This window comes from Salmo salar, chromosome ssa10 (genome assembly GCF_905237065.1).
Source record: "Salmo salar chromosome ssa10, Ssal_v3.1, whole genome shotgun sequence".
Taxonomy (NCBI): Eukaryota; Metazoa; Chordata; class Actinopteri; order Salmoniformes; family Salmonidae; genus Salmo; species Salmo salar.
The window spans coordinates 96,638,377-96,662,056 of record NC_059451.1 but is presented as its reverse complement, the minus strand read 5'-3'; the positions used below and the strand labels follow the sequence as shown (position 1 = coordinate 96,662,056).

General features: G+C 42.8%; 1 protein-coding gene across 1 annotated transcript in view; it reads left to right on the top strand.

Moving 5' to 3' along the window:
- LOC123724568 (serine/threonine-protein kinase WNK1-like) overlaps window positions 1-23,680 on the top strand; it is a 65,321-nt gene that overhangs the window by 2,587 nt on the left and 39,054 nt on the right. The window contains 1 exon segment of the mRNA XM_045688743.1: window positions 376-1,649. Within this exon segment, the coding sequence (XP_045544699.1) occupies window positions 849-1,649 (801 nt within the window). The 5' untranslated portion in view covers window positions 376-848.

Sequence of the window (23,680 nt, the reverse complement as noted above, 5' to 3'; positions counted from 1 at the left end):
CTAGTGAAGCTATTGTAGTATTATGTGTATGTTCTGTGTATTATGATATTTAGTTACCTAGTAGGACACTTGTTTTGCTGTGTCTTGTAAAGCGTGAGATAACTGTCTGCACTTGACCAACATGACAGGGACACATCTTGTTTATATATAAATACTGAACATTCACTCTGTAGTTTGTACTGCTTCTTAAAAATGATTTTAATCAGACACTCCTCTCCCACCGCTTTGCAGTCAGTGATGGAATTTTACCTGTTAAGTCAGGAATTCCAGATTTGTTGACCACCCCCTCACTCACAGTTAAACCAGTTAGCCCCTTTCCCCCTAAATTTCATTGCTATACTGATCTCGTCTGTCCCTGTTTCTTTCCCCCTGCAGTGACACTGGATCTCTGCTGGGAGTGTGTGCTCTGTCGTTGCCTGCACAGTGAGGCTTGGTGCCTGGAGCTGAGTCTAGCGCTTTCCCCCTCCCTTCTGGTGGCTCCTTATGCTGGATTGCAGCTGTACCCTGTGTTTTGCAGGATGGATGGTGTGGATCTAAAGGGTCTCGTGTGTTGGCAGCACTCCCTGTTCTGTGACAGTGTTCTCTTCTTTTCTATTTACAAAAGAACACCCCCAATCCTCCACCCAGACTCTGAGCCCTGTATACCTACGAACTGTATTTAAGCAGCAGTCACACAGGTAGGAATAGGAGAGGGAGATTTGCAAAACAAGCTCCTGTTTTAATTGGTCAGTCTGATACATTTTTTGACCACATAGATTTCCATTTCTTACCAAAGCCTTTATGGAGGAAGTTTGAGTTTTCTTTTCTCTGTTGAATCATATCCGCTCACTATCGTTGGGGGTGGTGGGATGTCGGAAAAGCCCAACAACAAGATGGTTAAGTTCCTGACTCCCCTTCCCAAGAGTGGTAATGGTAACGGAAACAACGGGTCTGGCTCGGACTCGCTTGTTGGTGAACGGATGGCAGCGGAGGTGAGGCGGCGCCACCACACCATGGAGCGCGACCGTTGCGCCGCAGAACATCGAACATTCTTCCGTCGCAGCGTCATCAGCGACTCCAACGCCACAGCCCTTGACCTCCCCTTACCCAGTAAAATCCCTGTCCTTGCACCCCTTGTACCCCGCGTGCGAGATGTCGCGCCCCGGCACTCTGGTGCACTCCCCACCCCAAGACCTGCACCCCGTGTGACTGTGAGGGAGGAGTTGGCTGAGTGCGAAGGTGGAGTGAAGGTGGATGTGGTGTCTGTAGAGCAGAAGGCTGCTATACTGCAGGATATCTGTGATGGGGAAGCAGTGGTGGCTCAGCAAGCAAACAGTCTAGCTGCCCAACCTCTGAGCCAAACGACAGAACCTGAACATGAGAGTGAGGTGAAGGAGAGAGGAGAGGGTGAAGAAGGAGAGGGTGAAGAAGGAGAGGGGAAGGAAGCAGATAAGGAAGAGAAGGAGAAAGCCCGGGTAGAGGCTGAACTGAGAGAGGCTGAGAAGAAGGTGCAAGATGACATTGAGGAAGCCGAGACGAAAGCGGTGGGAACATCGCCGGATGGGCGTTTCCTGAAGTTTGACATTGAGATTGGACGTGGTTCCTTCAAGACGGTCTACAAGGGCCTGGACACAGAGACCACAGTGGAGGTGGCATGGTGCGAGCTGCAGGTAAGACTGGGCTACATCTCAATACTATCTATGTAGCTTAACAAACTTGCATCCTCATTTCCCTCCATGAATACTAATATGAAAGAGCAACACTCATAAGCCCAGTGATTACAAAATTGGCTCTTTATAGGTTACCGGTTGATCCCTAATCAGACCCATACAAAACCTGTAGAGTCACTCATAACCTACAAAATCTGTGAGAAGAATATACTAGTCTCATCTCAACCTGGTCTCAGAGCATTTTGTATTATTCTGTACGTAAATCGTTAGTATGATACTGTATGTTGAGTTTCGTATGGTATGTATTAATTTGTGGATGTTCCTCATCCATTTCATGTGATGTTACAAATTGCAATTTGTTCCGAATATGAAAAAAAGTACAGCGTGTTACGAATTCCAATTTGTGGCTATTGGCAAGGTGGCTACTGCTGATGTTAGCTAGCTGGCTAATGTTAGCTTGGAGTTAAGGGTAGGGTTAACTAAAATGGTTAGGGGAAGGGTTGGCAAACATGCTAAGTAGTTGCATGGTAGCTAAACAGTAGTAACTAGTTGCTCCCGAGTGGCGCAGCGGTATAAGGCACTGCATCTTAGTGCAAGAGGCATCACAACAGTCCCTGGTTCGAATCCAGGCTGTATCACATCTGTCCGTGATTGGGAGTCCCATAGGGTGGCGCACGATTGGCTCAGCGTCGTCTGGGTTTGGCCGGGTAGGCCGTCATTGTAAAATAAGAATTTGTTCTTAACTGACTTGCCTAGTTAAATAAAGGTTAAATTAAGTTGCAAGGTTGTCCTTGATGAGATTTGAACACGTGGCCTTTGGGTTGCTAAACGTTCGCGTTATATGCCCACCCATCCATGCCGACCAACCTACTTATGTTTTTGCCATACCAACATTTGACCCGATTTACATTTACTATGTCATGTCTAGTCTGAGACCAGGCTGCTCATATTGTCAGGCTAGGCCCAAAAGTCTGCCTTTTCTTCAGCGGTGACTATGGGCGTTTATGCTGTCTTTGAGTCACATTCAGGGCATTTGGACATTGTAACTGTCACCGGGAGTCAATCAGTCAGTTATCCCTTCAGTTGTGGTGTTGCAAATCCAGTGAACACAGGACCATTTGAAGCCAATGGTTCAAAGTAGGGATGCACAATATATCGGTGAACATATTGGATTTGGCCGATATTAGCTAAAAATGCCAAGATCGGTATCGACCCTATCTCTAGTTTAACGCCGATGTGCAAAACCGATGTCAAAGCTGACGTGCATACCTATATAATGATGTAATGACGCCATGTACAATTTGGCGCTACGGCTGCAACACAGCATTCCTAACCAAGCCTTCAAGGTCTGCTGTGTGGATCGAGCAGTCATTTGAAAGAGTCAGAAAATTTTTGGCAAGTGAGGCTCGACCTGTCCGGGTTATGTGTTGTGAAGCTAGCCACAAGAAGGATTAGGCACAGTAGTAGAATTTGAGGTTTGCCTTCAGAATAAAAGTACCTCTTTGAAAGTGATGCAGAAGGTTACAATTGGTGGAATCATGCCATATTAGACTAGATAACGTTAACCTTTTAGGGACAGACGTTCCGCTAGCGGAACGCCTCACCAATATCCAATGGTAGAGCGTGGCGCGAAATACAAATACCTCAAAAATGCTATAATTTCAATTTCTCAAACATATGACTATTTTACACCATTTTAAAGACAACTCTCGTTAACCTGTTGGGGCTAGGGGGCAGTATTTTCACGGCTGGATAAAAAAACGTACCCGATTTTAATCTGGTTACTAATCCTACCCAGTAACTAGAATATGAATATACTTATTATATATGGATAGAAAACACCCTAAAGTTTCTAAAACTGTTTGAATGGTGTCTGTGAGTATAACAGAACTCATTTGGCAGGCAAAACCCTGAGACATTTTCTGACAGGAAGTGGATACCTGATGTGTTGAATTACCTTTAAGCCTATGCCATTGAAACACACAGGGGCTGATTAATGTTTTGGCACATCCTATTGCTTCCACTAGATGTCACCAGCCTTTACAAAGTGTTTTGAATCTTCTACTATGAGATCTGACCGAACAAGAGCCTTGGAACGGTGATGGCCGATTAGACTCTGGCGCGAGGTCATGTTGGGTACCCTCGTTCCAAAACGTTTTAAAAGAGAATGCATTCGTCCACCTTGAATATTATTCATGTTCTGGTTAAAAAAGGCCCTAATGATTTATGCTATACAACGTTTGACATGTTTGAACGAACGTAAATATATTTTTTCCCCTCGTTCATGACGAGAAGTCCGGCTGGCTTAGATCATGTGCTAACAACACGGAGCTTTTTGGACATAAATGATGAGCTTTTTTGAACAAAACTACATTCGTTATGGACCTGGGATTCCGGGAAGTGACATCTGATGAAGAGAATCAAAGGTAATGGATTATTTACATAGTATTTTCGATTTTAGATCTCTCCAACATGGCCGTTTGTCTGTATAGCAAAGCATATTTTTCTGGGCGCAGTGCTCAGATTATTGCAAAGTGTGATTTCCCAGTAAGGTTATTTTTAAATCTGGCAAGTTGATTGTGTTCAAGAGATGTAAATCTATAATTCTTTAAATGACAATATAATATTTTACCAATGTTTTCTCATTTTAATTATTTAATTTGTGGTGCTGACTTGACTGCCGGTTATTGGAGGGAAACGATTTCCTCAACATCAATGCCATAGTAAAACGCTGTTTTTGGATATAAATATGAACTTGATAGAACAAAAAATGCATGCATTGTCTAACATAATGTCCTAGGAGTGTCATCTGATGGAGATTGTAAAAGGTTAGTGCATCATTTTAGCTGGTTTTATGGTTTTGGTGACCCTGTCTTTGAATTGACAAAACATTACACACAGCTATTGTCAATGTACTCTCCTAACATAATCTAACTTTATGCTTTCGCCGTAAAACCTTTTTGAAATCGGACAACGTGGTTAGATTAAGGAGATGTTTATCTTTCAAAGGGTGTAAGATAGTTGTATGTTTGAAAAATTTGAATTTTGACATTTATTTGGTTTCAAATTTGCCGCTCTTGAAATGCACCTGCTGTTGATAGGGTGCACCACGGGTGGCACGCTAGCGTCCCACATAGCCCCAAGAAGTTAATCTAACCACATTGTCCGATTTCAAAAAGGCTTTACAGCGAAAGCAAAACATTAGATTATGCCAGGAGAGTACCCTGCCAAAAATAATCACACAGCCATTTTCAAAGCAAGCGCATATGTCACAAAAAACAAAAACACAGCTAAATATAGCACTAACCTTTGATCTTCATCAGATGACACTCCTAGGACATTATGTTATACAATACATGCATGTTTTGTTCAATCAAGTTAATATTTATATCAAAAAACTGCTTTTTACATTAGCATGTGATGTTCAGAACAAGCATACCCACCGCAAACTTCCGGTGAATTTACTAAATTACTCACAATAAACGTTCACAAAATACATAACAATTATTTTAAGAATTATAGATACAGAACTCCTTTATACAATCGCGGTGTCAGATTTTAAAATAGCTTTTCGGTGAAAGCACATTTTGCAATATTCTGAGTAGATCGCTCGGTCATCACAGGCTAGCTAATTTGACACCCACCAAGTTTGGTGCTCACTAAACTCAGAATTACTATAAGAAAAATTGAATTACCTTTGCTGTTCTTCGTCAGAATGCACTTCCAGGACTTCTACTTCAACAACAAATGTTTTGGTTCCAAATAATCCATAGTTATATTCAAATAGCTCCGTTTTGTTAGTGCGTTGAGGTCACTATCCGAAGGGTGACGCGCGATCACATTTCGTGACAAAAAAATTCAAAATATTCCATTACGTACTTCGAAGCATGTCAAACGCTGTTTAAAATAAAATGTTATGCTGTTTTTCTCGTAAAATAGCGATAATATTCCAACCGGGCGATGTTGTATTCATTCAAAGGCTGAAAGAAAAAATGGAGTAGTCTCGTGGATGCGCATTTCCAGTGTCATTGTTCCCAGGCTGATCACTAACAAATTATCCTTCTGTTCTTCGCCCAGAGACAGCAGACACCCCATTACACTTTCTGGCGCCTTCTGAGGGCCAATGGAAGCCTTAGAAAATGTCACGTAACAGCACAGATGCTGTATTTTCGATAGAGATGCTACAGAAGGACAACAAATTGTCAGACAGGGCACTTCCTGTATGGAATCTTCTCAGGTTTTGGCCTGCCATATGAGTTCTGTTATACTCACAGACACCATTCAAACAGTTTTAGAAACTTCAGAGTGTTTTCTATCCAAATCTACTAATTATATTGCATATTCTAGTTTCTGGGCAGGAGTGAAATAATCTATCTGTAAACAATTGTTGGAAAAATGACTTGTGTTATGCATGAAGTAGATGTCCTAACCTACTTGCCAAAACAATAGTTTGTTAATAAGAAATTTGTGGTGTGGTTGAAAACGAGTTTTAATGACTCCAACCTAAGAGTATGTAAACCTCCGTCTTCAACTGTACGTATCGATGAATCGTTGTGACATATGAAATGCGAGTGATGGTGTAATCAGTGTGTAATAACTACATAAAAACATTTATGAATGCGTTTAAATTATGTGATGTGCAGTCCTGATTGGTCAACAACCTTAGTTGACGTGTATCTTTTTTGACATGCAACGAACCAAACGGTGTTCCATAGAAATCCTGGTTGAGAATGAAACGACTGAACAACGAAACAGCAAGTTTGTGAAGAAATAGGTTTAGATTATGTTTTACTGGTAATGGGGACATGCGTAAATCCCAGCAAAATACTTTTTCGGTCTCTGTGTGTGTAACCTTTTTTATTTAACTAGGCAAGTTATTTAACAAATTATTTTTTACCTTGACGGCCTACCCCGGCCAAACCCGGATGACGCTGGGCCAATTGTGCGCCACCTTATGGGACTTCCAATCACGCCAGTTGTGATACAGCCTGGATTTGAACCAGGGACTGTAGTGATGCTTCTTGCACTGAGATGCAGTGCCTTAGACCGCTGCATCCATGTGTGTCAATTATTTAACTGTACTAGAATGCTTAAGGCTGCAAAAAATATATATATATTGGTGTCGCTTTTTTTGGCAAGGAAAATATTGGGTATCGGCCAAAAATGTAATATCGGTGCATCACTAGTTCAAAGTGTCTTTAGCTCCATGAATGCGAGCTGTGGACTCCATATAAATTACATCCATCAAAGTAAGGATCTCTTGATGGATAGAGTGGTCTGTTGTAATCGTAGAACTCATTCTTAAAAGGGAAATGGACAGTCCAATAACAATGTTTCCCTTATAATTTTTTTCAGCAGCCATTGCAAAGTTAGCATGGGGCGTGAGCGTGGCCAATTGCATGCACAGTCTCTGACCAAAGATTTTAAAGGTCCTCCTCTTGGCCACGGAGACACAATTTTGCGGTTTTAAAGCAGATTTCGTGCAATTCGACACATTTTGCCATGCTGTGTTCTATGCTATCTGTGACTCAAACGTTCTAACAAAATCAATGGGTCCCTCATACAGGACACTTTTTTTTCTCTCAGGTCGTCTAGTTTTTATTGGTGATTGATTGTTAGTTCTCAAAGAGCTTATTAAAAAATATATATATAGCTCCTTTAACTTTTCATACTTTACATCCAGTTTAAGTTTACACTGACAACGTTTTACCATCTAAAATTATATATATATATGTATAAAAATATATATATTATAAAACAATTCTGCATATTTCTTGGTGTAGCGGCAACGATTTAGCAGTGGCGGGCCACCGCTGCTAAATGACTATAGGGGAAACAGAATAATTCTCCTGACATTTGCTGCTTACGTTATTGCAATCTCCCTTTGTATTTATGATAGGCCTTATCTCCTTAGTCATGAGTTGCTGGCATTTCCTCTTTGAGATCTATCCCATTGCCAATAGAATATAATGTTACAGAGCTGAAAATATATTTTCTTTCAGGATGGACCTACCCCTTCCTGAATGTAAGGGTCTTGTTCATTAGTGCAAAAAGCAGCAAAGCTTTTTGAAAAGGAATATGACAATCTTTGTTCTTGTTGATCTGTTTCTATATCATTTCATGCCTGCTGGACCCAGTCCTGTTCCTTAGGTCCACGCGACCACACAACACCGGTGACTGGTTTGTCTTTGCGTTCCAGTAGACTTTGTTCTCGTGGCCCACAGCCAGAGTGATTTCCTCGCTGATTCAGTCTCGTGAGTCACAGCCACGATGTTTCCCCTTTAAAAGGCCGGGCCGCCATTAGCATGCATATATTGATTTCTTCTAAAAGCGTTATTTATTTATTAGGCTTTGACCTGGCTTCGGGCCTTAGTTAAATAGACCACCTGAATACAGTCAATAACACTTTCATTTCCCCCTAGAGTTTATTTTTGACTCGCCATCTTCCGTAACTCTGTAGTGCTGTTTCTTGTTCTACTCCCTGTAGTGAAAGGGCTGTAGCGTTCTGCTTTAGCTTAGTAGCTGTAGCTAAGGGTGATTCTGGCCAAGCCAAAGGCCCAACGATAGCACAGGCTCAGACGGGCTGTCTGCTTTTCCAGGGAAAAGGACAAGACGCACAGCAGAGGTTAACCCCATTCAGTACATGTATATTTATGTTGACTCGCTTTCAGCCTGTCAGAACCAGCACAGACTCCACACAACACACACACACTGACAACACAGCCTGTGGAGATACTGCTGACACAGACCAGGCCCCCTCCCCTGTCGCTCAGTGCAGAGAGACGATCCTGCACATGCTCAGTGCGCTCCTGAGCTCAATGCTTGTTTGAATGTGAAATGGGTCAGATTCCTGACAGAGGCATTTCTTATCTTCTGTGTGAAGTACAACTGGTTTCTACCCATCCAGTCCCCCTTGAGCCATCTATGCATCCACCCTCTCCCTCCCGTTCCTCCTTCTCTCCTCAGCCCCCTCCATTCTTCAGAGATGATGTTGACAGTGGCATGTGACTGACTTAGAGGCATATCTCCCCAGGATTCAGACCTAAAGCATATAACCAAATCAAACTGCTCGTAAATATTTTTGTTGCTTTGACTCTCGATATATTCTTGCCTTTTCACTTGCATTTATGCTCCCTCTAACTTTCCATCTCAAACCTTTATAGTCCTTATTTTTTTTAAATTTTATTTAACTTGTCAAGTCAGTTAAGAACACATTCTTATTTACAATGACGAACTACCAAAAGGCAAAAGTCCTGTAGAGAATGGATAAATGTTTGGTTTGGTGAAGAGCACGTTGTCATCTCATATGAACATTCCACATGAGTTGCCTCATGTTAATGCAACTATTACTCAGTCATTGTTGCGTATATCAGTGTTGAATGTGCACTGTTCTTTATCTGTGTAACAGGGGTCGCTGTAATTCAGAATTCTGCATTTTTCACACATAACAAGAAAAGAGAATGCAGAAAGATCTTGCTGTGTTTTGTAAACTCAGATCTAAAATGCTTCTTATTGTAATTTCTGCTCAGCTTCTGACTCATTTTGTGCTTCCACTCGGATGACAGATCTTTGCACTTGTCTTTAGACCAATTAAATTCCCGCATTCACGAACAGGCATTCGTTCAGCAGTAGGGTTGCACATTTTGGGGAATATTCAGAGGTGGAAACTTACCGTGGGAATTAACGGGAATATATGCAAATGAATATACCATTTAAATGTAGATGTTTTTTGCATTGGATATATTTACCATATCATATGGAGACACAAACATTTTACCTTATCATAGGTAGACATAATTGCAAATTATTAAATCCTTCAAATTTAAATAAAAAAACTATTTAGTTAGGAATTGAACTTTTAATTAAATGAGTTGACTCTTCACATGGGCTGAATTCACTGAACAACTAAAGGAAAATTGAATGATCCATTGGTCGCATCGCATTTCCCAAAAACGTTTTCAACATGCATCTGTAAAATGATAGTCTAGATACTAAAGCTTTGGTTGTCTTCCTCTCAGGCTTCCATGTCTTCTCCCTGGACCACAATGTCCACCTCTTGAACATGAGACTCTGAGGCCTCATATTCACTTTCCAACCTTGTTGAGGATGGCTCATTGTCAGGCTCAAAAAGCCTCATTTGCCTGGATGGCCACCCATTTTTCAACCCTTGTATTGGTCAGCCTGTTGCGTGCTTTTTTTTGTGTGTGTGTTTCCAAACAAGGACCAGTTGCGCTCTGAGGCGGCTGACGTTGGTGGGATTTGGAGGATGATGGAGGCAATAGGGGAAAAGAGCCTCACATCCACAAAGTCCCTTCCACCAGGTGGCTGATGAGATATGTTGACACGACTACCATATTGCATCTCCATCCCAAAGCTCTTGCTTGGAAGTGTACTTCGCCAGACTGCCAAGAACCTTGCCCTCATCCAGGCCAAGGTAGTGAGACACGGTAGTGATGACACCATAGGCTTTGTTGATCTCTGCACCAGACAGGATGCTCTTGCCAGCATGCTTGGGGTCCAACATGTACGTTGTGGCATGTGTATGGGCTTCAGGCAGAAGTCTTCATGCTTTTTTATATATTTCAGAACTGCACTTTCCTCTGCTTGGAACAACAGTGAAGTGGGCAGGGCAGTACGGCTTTCTTCTCTTACATCTGCAAGCAGACTGAACATCAGACAGGATGGCATTGTCTCCCTCAATCCGTGCTATGGCTACTGCTATAGGTTTCAGGAGTTTCGGGCTGCTTACCACTCTCCCAAAATACATCATCCAGGAGGATCCTCTTGATGGGGCTGTCCATATCGGCAGACTGTGATATGGCCATTTCTTGGAGAGACTCCTTCCCCTCCAGGAGACTGTCAAACATGACAACACCACCCCAACAGGTGTTGTTGGGCAGCTTAAATGTGGTGCTCTTATTCTTCTCACTTTGCTTGGTGAGGTAGATTGCTTCTATAACTTGATGACCCTATACATACCTAACCATTTCCTTGGCTCTCTTGTGGAGTGTATTCATTGTTTTCAGTGCCATGATGTCCTTGAGGAGCAGATTCAATGCATGAGCAGCACAGCCAATGGGTGTGATGTGAGGGTAGGACTCCTCCACTTTAGTCCAAGCAGCCTTCATGTTTGCAGCATTGTCTGTCACCAGTGCAAATGCATTCTGTGGTCCAAGGTCATTGATAACTGCCTTCAGCTCATCTGCAATGTAGAGACCGGTGTGTCTGTTGTGCCTGTGCTCTTGTAGAATACTGGTTGAGGGATAGAGATGATTAAGTTAGCCTCTACAGGATCGGTGTCTCCTCCCCCCCCCACGGGACGGTTAAACTAACATAGGCTAATGTGATAAGCTTGAGGTTGTAAGTAACATGAACACATGCTACTGTTTTTGAAGAGATTGCACAATTATGAATTTCAAAATGTATTAATTAACCAATTAGGCACATTTGGGCAGTCTTGATACAATATTTTGAACAGATATGCAATGGTTCATTGGATAAGTCTAAAACGTTGCACATACACTGCCATCTAATGGCTAAAATCTAAATTGTGCCAGGGCTAGAATAATACATTGTGGCCTTACTCTTGCATTTCAAAAATGATGGTACAAAAAACCTTTTTTTTCCTTTGTATTATCTTTTGCCAGATCTAATGTGTATTATTATCCCACAATAATTTCACATTTCCATAAACTTACGTGTTTTCTTTCAAATGGTATCAAGAATATCCATATCCTTGCTACAGGCAGTTAGATTTGGGTGTCATTTTTAGGCGAAAATTGAAAAAAGGGGGCACATCCCTAAAGAGCAGTTCTCTCTCTGTGGGTCTAACCCCAACAAGTTCTGGAGTATGGTTAAAGACCAGGAGAATAAAACCTCCTCGCAGCTTCCCATGTCCTTTAACATTGATGTGGTTGTTACTGACAAGAAGCACATGGCCGAGTTCTTGAATCACCACTTCATTAAGTCAGGATTCCTATTTGACTCAGCCATGCCTTCTTGCCCGTCCAACATTTCCTCACCTCCCACCATTTCTAATGTGACTAGCCCCAATGCTCCTACCTCTTTTTCGCCTGCCCCGTTACAAAGTTTCTCCCTGCAGGCAGTCACTGAGTTCGAGGTGCTAGAGGAGCTCCTTAAACTTGACCCCAAAAAAACATCTGGGTCAGATAGTTTAGACCCTTGTTTTTATTTGTTTTGGTGTTCGTTGATCCTCACGTTGGGTCAGATGGTTTAGACCGTTTCTTCTTTAAGATTGCTGCCCCTCTGACTTTAAAAAATATATAAATATTTTTTATTTAAAGTTGAAAGTTTTCTTGTTTTTCAATCAACCAACAAAACACATTCTACATTCACAGATGTGACAGACTTAAAAAATAAATAAATAATAATATATAAAAAATATATATTATATACATACACACAAAGAATAATTTAAAAAAAAAAAATATATATATAACTTGCAGCAGCACTATCAAGGTTCTTATTAGCTATTTCCAGCCTTAGCTGAGACGACGAGCAAATAATTCGTTTTTGGATTTTACAGCACCTTACACAACATGTATCTGCTCATTTCCCTAATCACCCCATTCACTCGGTCCAATTTGAAATATAGTTGAGTTGTGGAGATCAGAGTCTATCAAACTTGGGCTGTCTCTTGCGGAGGTCATAAGTAAGCTTTTCAAGAGGGAGAAAGTCAACAATCTGGTCAATCCACATTTTAAATGTAGGAGAGGTATTAGAGGCCCACAATAGAAGAATACATTTCTTAGCAACGTATGTAATAGTCATAAACACATTTTCTCTGTCAGGATCAAGAACAAAGTCCTGCTGGGCATTAAGAAGATAGATACACGGGGTCATATCAAACTGTACATCTAGTATTTTCTGTGCAGCAGTATGTATAGATTGCCCAAATCCGGCAATCTCTCTACAGCTCCAAAATACATGCATATAGGTTCCACTTTCAGAAGTACATCTTTTACAGTTAGGAGAAATTTATTTTTTCATTCTATGGAGTCTCAAAGGAGTGTAAATCAATTTGTACACATTTGTAATTAGATTCTTTAATTTTTACATTAGTAGAGGAGCAGTATACCCTGTCGCAAACCTCCACCCATAACTCATCACTGATAGTCAGACCAAGGTCCTTGTCCCAGATTATTTTCAAAGGAGTAAAGAAGCCTCCTTTCTCAGAAAGGAGTCTATAGATATAAGATATTTTGCCTTTAATGGATTGTGCTGTGACAAGAAGGGTTTCAACTTCATTCAACTGAGTTCTAAACCTCCTCTTGGAAGTAAATGAGGAAATGACATGTATAATTTGAAGATATTTTAAAAAGAACATTTAAAAAAAGGATCTTGGCACATTGAATTCACTGCAGAGCTCTTGAAAGGATTTCAGTGTAGTGGTTTTCTGATGAAATAGGTCTGCACAGGTCCTGATTCCTAGAGTATGCCAAAGATTAAAGTTGGCATCCCTCAGGGCTTTTGGCAAGTCTGGGTTGCCTACTATAGGCGAGTGAGAACATATTTGGGAGGAAATGCCCAGGTATTACTTACAGTCCCTCCACGCTAGTACGGTGCTGTAAATCACAAAGGTTTTGGCTATGTTGCCCACTTCACTAAAGTTATTAACCTCTTACATCTAGATGTTCCGCTAGCGGAACACCTGCTCCAATATCCAATGATAGGCGTGGCGCGAATTACAAATTCCTCAAAAATACAAAAACTTCAATTTTTCAAACATATGACTATTTCACAGCATTTTAAAGACAAGACTCTCCTTTATCTAACCACACTGTCCGATTTCAAAAAGGCTTTACAGCGAAAGCAAAACATTAGATTATGTCAGCAGAGTACCAAGCCAGAAATAATCAGACACCCATTTTTCAAGCTAGCATATAATGTCACAAAAACCCAGAAGACAGCTAAATGCAGCACTAACCTTTGATGATCTTCATCAGATGACACACCTAGGACATTATGTTATACAATACATGCATGTTTTGTTCAATCAAGTTCATATTTATATCAAAAAACAGCTTTTTACATTAGCATGTGACGTTCAGAACTAGCATTCCGGAGGAATTTGCTAATAATTTACTAAATTACTCACGATAAACGTTCACAAAAAGCATAACAATTATTTTAAGAATTATAGATACAGAACTCCTCTATGCACTCGATATGTCCGATTTTAAAATAGCTTTTTGGTGAAAGCACATTTTGCAATATTCTAAGTACATAGCCCGGCATCACAGGGCTAGCTATTTAGACACCCAGCTAGTTTAGTACTCACCAATATCAGATTTACTATTATAAAAGTTTGATTACCTTTTGTTGTCTTCGTCAGAATGCACTCCCAGGACTGCTACTTCAATAACAAATGTTGGTTTGGTCCAAAATAATCCATCGTTGTATACGAATAGCAGCGTTTTGTTCGTGCGTCCCTGACACTATCCGAAATGGTAAATCAGGGTCGTGCGCATGGCGCAATTCGTGACAAAAAAATTCTAAATATTCCATTACCGTACTTCGAAGCATGTCAACCGCTGTTTAAAAGCAATTTTTATGCAATTTATCTCGTAAAAAAGCGATAATATTCCGACCGGGAATCTCCTTTTCGGCAAACAGAGGAAAAATCACAAAGACGGGGGCGGCCAGGGCACGCGCCTAAGCCCACAGTCCCTTGATCGGCCACTTGAGAAAGGCGATAATGTGTTTCAGCCTGGGGCTGTGATGACGACATTCAGGTTTTTCCCGGGCTCTGAGCGCCCATGGAAGACGTAGGAAGTGTCACGTTAGAGCAGAGATCCTTTGTAAAAGATAGAGATGGCAAAGAAGTTCAAGAAATGGTCAGACAGGCCACTTCCTGTAAAGGAATCTCTCAGGTTTTGACCTGCCATTTGAGTTCTGTTATACTCACAGACACCATTCCTACAGTTTTAGAAACTTTGGAGTGTTTTCTATCCAAAGCCAATAATTATATGCATATTCTAGTTACTGGGCAGGAGTAGTAACCAGATTAAATCGGGTACGTTTTTTTATCCAGCCGTGAAAATACTGTCCCTAGCCATAACAGGTTAATGAATATATTTGAGCTTAGGGGCAATGAACCACAGGATTGGGCTTCTATCAGAATCCACGTTGACTCTTGTCTGTTTTGTGATCCATGTTAACATGTTGCGGATTTGGGCAGACCAGTAGTACAATTGAATGGAGGGAAGGGCAAGACCACCCTTAGATTCAGGTTTCGATAGAGTGGAGAACTTGATCCTAGGTTTTTTTATTGCCCCATATGAATTTGGTGATGCTTTGGTTAGTGATTTTGAAAAAGGAAACTGGGAGATGGCCTGGGAGCATCTGAAATAAATAGTTCATACGGATGACATTAAGTCCCGTGTAGCTCAGTTGGTAGAGCATGGTGTTTGCAACGCCAGGGTTGTGGGTTCGATTCCCATGGGGGACCAATACGGAGAAAAAAATGTATGTTATGTATGCATTCACTACTGTAAGTCGCTCTGGATGAGAGCGTCTGCTAAATGACTAAAAAAATGTTTTTTAATTAATTCTTCCTACCAAGCTAATTGGGAGGGAGATCCAGGTTTGGAGATCGTTCTTGATTCGATCCAGGAGTGGAAGATAATTTTCCTTGAAAAGGCTATTCAGATCTGGTATTATGAAGATCCCAAGGTATTGAAACCCCTGTGTCTTCCATTGGAATGGACATAGTGTCTTCATAGAGCTGGTGAGTGTAATATTGAGAGGGCAGACAGTGGATTTGTTAAAATGTATCTTATAACCTGAAAACTTGCCATGCTGAGCAATTGTCTAAAATGGGAGGGAGGGATTTCTCAGGGTTGGATATGTAGAGCAAGACATCATCCGCGTAGAGCGAAATCTTGTGCTGCAGGCCGCCTGCAGAAACACCCATAATACTTGGATTGCTCTTTATCAACTCTGCCACAGGCTCCACCCCAACAAGTAGAGCAGGGGGGACAGCGAGCACCCTTGTCTTGTGCCCCATCCCAAAGGGAATCTGTCAGAGTTCAGTCCGTTAGTAGTCACCATGGCATGTGGATGAGAGTATAGTGATTTGATCCACTTAATAAAGTTTGGGCCCATATTGAACTTTTCTAAGACTGGGAACAGAAAGCTCCACTCCATCCTGTCGAATGCCTTCTCAGCATCCAGTGAAGCCAGCAGGACAGTGGTCTTCTGTGCGTTTACTTGATCAATAATATCAAAAAGACGGCCAATGTTATCAGAAGAGTATCTGTTTCTAATAAATCCAATTTGGTCCGCTTTTATTATTTTGGGAAGAAGAGTGTTTAGTCTTTTGGCGAGCAATTTGGTAATTATTTTGCAGTCGAAATCCAACAAGTTTATGGGCTTAAGGACGAGCAGGATAGAGGGTCCTTGTCTTTTTTGAGCAACACTGTAATGCGAGCTGTGTGCATTGAGTCTGGGAGAACTTCGTTTTTGCAAAAATCCTCCAGCATTGGCATGACAATAGGGCTAAGCTGGGGCCAAAAAGCTTTATAGAACTCTCTGGGGAATCCATCTGGGCCTGGGGACTTATTAGGTGGCATGGAGGTAATTGCCTCCAGGACCTCCTCAGGAGTGAAGGGGGAGTTGAGATCTTCTTGGTCGGTCTCTGATAATTTAGGTAGCGAGAGTCCCTCTAGGAAGGAGTGGAGTTCTGCCTATGTGTGTTTTCTCTCAGAGGTATATAGTTTGCAGTAAAAATCATGAAAAGTTACATTTATATTTTTGGGGTCATATGTGACCTTGTCCTCTGCTGTTTGGATAGCCATGCTTGTACGCTCTGACTGCTCTTTTTTTAATTGGTAAGCAAGCAATCTACTCGGCCTATTGCTATACTCATGGTATTTCTTTTTTTAATTTTTTAGTATAGTCCAAATTCAGTTTGGCTTTGGCTGCTTTAAGTTGAATCCAGGAGGTGCTGTCTGGGATTGTTTATGTACTTTTTCACAGCGTTCCTGCTCCCTCTCAAGATCTACCCTGTGTGCTTCCATAGCTTTTTTTCTTAGAGGAAGCATATCAAATTAGATGACCTCTTAGTGTGGCTTTAGCAGCGTCGCACATTGTGGCTGGAGAAACAGGAGAATCTTTGTTGTCTTGTGTGTAGTTGTCTATCCATGTAGTTAACAATGTATGGAACGCTTCGTTTGATAACATGGAGGTGTTGAATTTCCAGCTCTTTGACCTCGGGATGTTTTTGCAGAGGTCAAAGCGGAGGTGGACAGAGGCGTGACCTGAAAGTGCTATGGGTCCGATTGTATACGTGGCTGTATTTATGAAACTCTTTGGGATAAAAATGTAATCTATACGGGAGTAGGTGTTATGGACATTAGAGTAGTATGTATAGTCCATAGATGAGCTATTAGTCTCTCTCCTGATTATCTATCAGTCCCATCTCTTTAGTAAGAGAGTTCAACATCTTTGCAGATCTAGGATTTGTGGTGGGGACTTGAGATTATTTGTCTAGGGTTGGGTTAAAGGTACAATTCAAATCTCCGGCCACCACGCCAAAGGAAACACAATGCTCATTGAATAGGGTTATAATTTTTGACATGAAAGCAGGACTATCTGTGTTAGGGGCGTATATGTTTAAGATAGTAATTGGTTGTCCATACAGTGACCCAGTTATCAAAATAAATCTCCCCCCCGGATCAGACATGTTTTTGTCAATTATGAATGGAACATTCTTATGGATAAGTATGGCTGTGCCTCTACTGTTTGATTTGAAAGATAAGAAACACACCTGTCCCACCCAAGCTCTGCAGAGTTTGGCATCACAGAGGTGTCTCTCTTGTAATAGCGCAATGTCTGAATTGTTTTTTTCTTTTCCTTTTTTAGATCACATAGCAACTTCTCACATTTTATTGCATGACCTAGACCATGGCAGTTCCATGTCAGTAGATTTAAGGTACTAGTCATCGTCATCGAACAGTAATCGAACTTTAGTACAAGTCATCTCTCGGTAAAAGTGGAAAATAGTTACAGCTGCGTTCACATAAAAGGAAAATAAATGGTGTACGTAAAATAACAATCTCTGAACATCCCAGCCGAGTTCCCAAACAACTGGACATATCCCGTTGGATCTATTACACCCCCCCTCCCCTCCCCCCACCCCGCTCAGTCTCAATTCTGTGTTCCAAAATAAAACGGCAACGCACAACGTCTCCCCCTCCCCACCAAAGAAATGCCTCGTCCTCTCCGCCCCGCAAAGAGTAAATGACAACGTAGCCCCCGTCCAGACCACATTTAAAAGAGGGAGAAAATTAAATCAATAGCCCAGCCTACATATACCTCCCCCAAGGGATATAGGGAACCACAAGTAATAATAGCAACGAAATAAAAGTAGGCTGAAATGTTAGTAGGCCTAGGTTAGGCTATAGAGCCTATCCCCCACAGCTAAAGGAAAATAAATATAGATTAGACGGCTATAATGACATTTAGCGGGGCGGGTGGGACTCTGGATGTCAGCTATATGTTTTCTTACCTCCTTTAGTAATAACAGTAATCGCATTTAGTCATTGGTCCATTTCTCATTGACCAGGATTGTCTTTCAAAAAATGTTTTGCCTCTTTGGGAGTTTTGAAGTGTCGCAGGGCTCCTTGGTGAAGAATCCTGAGCTCGTTTGAGTATTTGAATCCCCAAAAGATGCCTCGGTCAATGGAGTATTTCTTCACCTCGTCAAACTCTTGGCGCTTTCGGCGTATTCCAGCTGACAGGTCCTGGTGTAAAGTGAGTTTGGCGTTTCCCACTGTAATGGTGTTGATTTTCGCCGCCTGTAGGACTCGTTCCTTGTCGGTGAATCTCAGGAAACATATGGTGATTGAGCGCGGTGGTTGTCTGGCTGCTGGTGGGGGCCTCAATGCTTGGTGAGCTCTCTCGTGTTCTATGGGCCTGTCGGTGGACAGGTGGAGCCACTTGGGAAGTTTGTCTTGCAGGTAGCGGATCAGTGGCATGTTTCCCTCTTCATTTTTCGCCCAGATTTAATAGAACACAAATATTCCTTCACTCCCAGTTTTCCAGGTCCTCTGTTTTCTCTTCCAGATGCTCTATTTTCTTTTTAGCATATGCTATTGTTTCCATGGTGTTTGTCAATAAGTTTTCCATGGATAGGATTCGCCCCTCTGCCTCGTCCAGGCGTCCCGCGTTTATGGTTCTTGTTGTTGATGTCAGGCAAAGCATTTTCCAGGATTGTCACCTTGCCCTCTATCGCACTGAGCTGAGAGTTAATGGGATCAAATTTAATGTTCTGTACATTGGGATCTCAGCTCAGAAAGGATGTCTTCGACAGAGTGTGAGGTCCTCTTGCTCCTGGCTAATGGCGCTAGCATTTTCTGAAGCTAACTGCTTCTTGGAGGCTTTTTCCGTCGCTAATGCTCGTGTCCGGGTAAAAATGTCACCTGTAATGTTGCCTTTTGTAGCCGCCATGACTTTTTGACTAAAGCTAAAGGGGTTTAAACTTGAAGTGGAGGTAAGATTAGGAATTGGAAACTACTTGTGCGTAGCTCTTAGTTCATGCGGCCATCTCGTTCAAGGGTCACGCGATCCCTCCCCTCTGACCTTTTTAACCTGTCTCTCCTCTCTGGGGAGGTTCCCATTGCTTGGAAGGCAGCCACGGTGCATCCTTTATTTAAAGGGGAAGGTCAAGCGGATCTTAAATGTTACAGGCCTGTTCTATTTTGCCCTGTTTATCAAACGTGTTGGAAAAACTTGTCAATAATCAACTGACAGGCTTTCTTGATGTCTATCGTATTCTCTCTGGTATGCAATCTGGTTTCCACTCAGGTTATGGATGTGCCACTGCAACCTTAAAGGTCTTCAATGATGTCACCATTGCCTTTGATTCTAAGAAATGTTGTGCTATTTTTATTGACTTGGCCAAAGCTTTTGATACGGTAGACCATTCCATTCTTGTGAGCCGGCTAAGCAGTATTGGTGTCTCTGAGGGGTCTTTGGCCTGGTTTGCTAACTACCTCTCCCAAAGAGTGCAGTGTATAAAGTCAGAACATATGCTGTCTCAGCCACTGCCTGTCAAGGGAGTACCCCAAGGCTTGATCCTAGGCCCCACGCTCTTCTCAATTTACATCAACAACATAGATCAGGCAGTAGGAAGCTCTCTCATCCATTTTATATGCCGATTACAAATCAAATGTATTTATATAGCCCTTCTTACATCAGCTGATATCTCAAAGTGCTGTACAGAAACCCAGCCTAAAACCCCAAACAGCAAGCAATGCAGGTGTAGAAGCACGGTGGCTAGGAAAAACTCCCTAGAAAGGCCAAAACCTAGGAAGAAACCTGGAGAGGAACCAGGCTATGAGGGGTGGCCAGTCCTCTTCTGGCTGTGCCGGGTGGAGATTATAACAGCACATGGCCAAGATGTTCAAATGTTCATAAATGACCAGCATGCTCAAATAATAATAATCATAGTAGTTGTCGAGGGTGCAACAAGTCAGTAACACGAGTAAGTGTCAGTTGGCTTTTTCATAGCCGATCTTTGAGATTATCTCTACCGCTCCTGCTGTCTCTAGAGAGTTGAAAACAGCAGGTCTGGGACAGGTAGCACGTCTGGTGAACAGGTCAGGGTTCCATAGCCGCAGGCAGAACAGTTGAAACTGGAGCAGCAGCACGGCCAGGTGGACTGGGGACAGCAAGGAGTCATCATGCCAGGTAGTCCTGAGGCATGGTCCTGGGGCTCAGGTCCTCCGAGAGAAAGAAAGAGAATTAGTCTTATACAATCTTATACTCAGCTGCCCCTCCCCAGAATGTGTTAAACACTCTACAACAAAGTTTTCTCTGCCCTTAACCTTGTTCTGAACACCTCCAAAACAAAGGTCATGTGGTTTGGTAAGAAGAATGCCCTCTCCCCACCGGTGTGAATACTACCTCCTGAGGGTTTAGAGCTTGAGGATGTCACCTCATACAAGTACTTGGGAGTATGGCTAGATGGTACTGTCCTTCTCCCAGCACATATCAAAGCTGCAGGCTAAAGATAAATCTAGACTTGGTTTCCTCTATCGTAATCACTCCTCTTTCACCCCAGCTGCCAAACTTACCCTGATTCAGATGACCTTTACATTACGTCATTTAGCAGACGCTCTTATCCAGAGCGACTTACAAATTGGTGCATTCACCTTATGATTTCCAGTGGAACAACCACTTTACAATAGTACATCTATATATTTTTGTGTGTGGGGGGGGGGGGTTAGAAGGATTACTTTATCCTATCCCTGGTATTCCTTAAAGAGGTGGGGTTTCAGGTGTCTCTGGAAAGTGGTGATTGACCGCGCTGTCCTGGCGTCGTGAGGGAGCTTGTTCCGCCATTGGGGTGCCAGAGCAGCAAACAGTTTTGACTGGGCTGAGTGGGAACTGTGCTTCCGCAGAGGTAAGGAGGCGAGTAGGCCAGAGGTGGATGAACGCAGTGCCCTTCTTTGGGTGTAGGGACTGATCAGAGCCTGAAGGTACGGAGGTGCCGTTCCCCTCACAGCTCCGTAGGCAAGCACCATGGTCTTGTAGAAGGTGCGAGCTTCAACTGGAAGCCAGTGGAGTGTGCGGAGGATTGGGAAGGTTGAACACCAGCCGGGCTGCGGCGTTCTGGATGAGTTGTAGGGGTTTAATGGCAGAGGTAGGGAGCCCCGCCAGCAGCGAGTTGCAGTAATCTAGACGGGAGATGACAAGTGCCTGGATTAGGACCTGCGCCGCTTCCTGTGTAAGGCAGGGTCGTACTCTGCGAATGTTGTAGAGCATGAACCTACAGGATCGGGTCACCGCCTTGATGTTAGCAGAGAACGACAGGGTGTTGTCCAGGGTCACGCCAAGGCTCTTAGCACTCTGGGAGGAGGACACAATGGAGTTGTCAACCGTGATGGCGAGATCATGGAACGGGCAGTCCTTCCCCGGGAGGAAGAGCAGCTCCGTCTTGCCGAGGTTCAGCTTGAGGTGGTGATCCGTCATCCACACTGATATGTCTGGCAGACATGCAGAGATGCGATTCGCCACCTGGTTATCAGAAGGGGGAAAGGAGAATATTGTGTGTCGTCTGCGTAGCAATGATAGGAGAGACCATGTGAGGATATGACAGAGCCAAGTGACTTGGTGTATAGCGAGAATAGGAGAGGGCCTAGAACTGAGCCCTGGGGGACACCAGTGGTGAGAGCACGTGGTGCGGAGACGGATTCTCGCCACGCCACCTGGTAGGAGCGACCTGTCAGGTAGGATGCAATCCAAGAGTGAGCCATGCCGGAGAAGCCCAACTCAGAGAGGGTGGAGAGGAGGATCTGATGGTTCACAGTATCAAAGGCAGCAGATAGGTCTAGAAGGATGACTGCGGAGGAGAGAGAGTTAGCTTTAGCAGTGCGGAGAGCCTCCGTGACACAGAGAAGAGCAGTCTCAGTTGAATGACCAGCCTTGAAACCTGACTGATTTGGATCGAGAAGGTCATTCTGAGAGAGATGGCAGGAGAGCTGGCCAAGGACGGCACGTTCAAGAGTTTTGGAGAGAAAAGAAAGAAGGGATACTGGTCTGTAGTTGTTGACATTGGAGGGATCGAGTGTAGGTTTTTTGAGAAGGGGTGCAACTCTCGCTCTCTTGAAGACGGAAGGGACGTAGCCAGCGGTCAAGGATGAGTTGATGAGCGAGGTAAGGGAGAAGGTCTCCGGAAATGGTCTGGAGAAGAGAGTAGGGGATAGGGTCAAGCGGGCAGGTTGTTGGGCGGCCGGCCGTCACAAGTCGCAAGATTTCATCTGGAGAAAGAGGTCAAAGCATAGGCTAGGGCAATGTGAGCAGGACCAGTGGTGTCGTTTTACTTAACAAACGAGGATCGGATGTCGTCAACCTTCTTTTCAAAATGGTTGACTAAGTCATCCGCAGAGAGGGAGGGGGAGGAGGAAGTGTCCATCTTACCCATGATAGATTACGGAGACGTAATTTTAGATCAGCAGGTAAAGGTGCTCTCGAGCGGCTAGATGTTCTTTACCATTCGGCCATCAGATTTGCCACCAATGCTCCTTTTATAGGACACATCATTGCACTCTATACTCCTCTGTAAACTGGTCATCTCTGTATACCCGTTGCAAGACCCACTGGTTGATGCTTATTTATAAAACTCTTTTAGGCCTCACTCCCCCCTCACTCCCCCCTATCTGAGATATCTACTGCAGCCCTAATCCTCCACATGCAACACATTCTGTTAAAGGTCCCCAAAGCACACGCATCCCTGGGTCACTCGTCTTTTCAGTTCACTGCAGCTAGCGACTGGAACGAGCTGCAACACTCAAACTGGACAGTTTTATTTCATTCTCTTCATTCAAAGACTCAATCCTGGACACTTACTGACAGTTGTGGTTTCTTTACGTAATGTATTGTTGTCTAACTTGTGCTGTTGTCTTTGCCCAATAATGTTTGTACCCTGTTTTGTGCTGCTGCCATTCTATGTTGTCTTAGGTCTTCCTTTATGTAGTGTTGTGGTGTCTCTCTTGTCGTGATGTGTGTTGTCCTATATTTTTAATCCCTGTCCCGCGAGGAGGCCTTTTGCCTTTTGGTAGGCCGTCACTGTAAAGATGTTCTTAACCAACTTGCTTGTTAAATAAAAGTAATAGTAAAAAAACATTGGGAAATGTAGCTGGTTACCTTCTTTCCATGGTAAACATCATGGCCATGCATAGTCTATGCAAAAAATACTTTTGTCTTTCATTATATAGTCTAGTAATGAAACGCTGCTCATTTACTTCTGTGTTGCTGCGAGCCAAATAGCCTTGCGGTAACTTGCGCTTCTGTTGTCATCTAATGAAAACAATGCTATTGTTTTGCATTCATTTATTTTGTGATGAAAACTAGTTACATGCCCCTCTATTGAAGTGCAAAACCATTGTTGCCTTCCAATATGGAACCCAGGTCAAATGTTTTCAAATGCAGACTTTTGATCGTCTGTTTTTGAAAATGCATTTTTATTTTTTTAATACCTAAAGCTTTTCAAGTGTTCTTTTGGC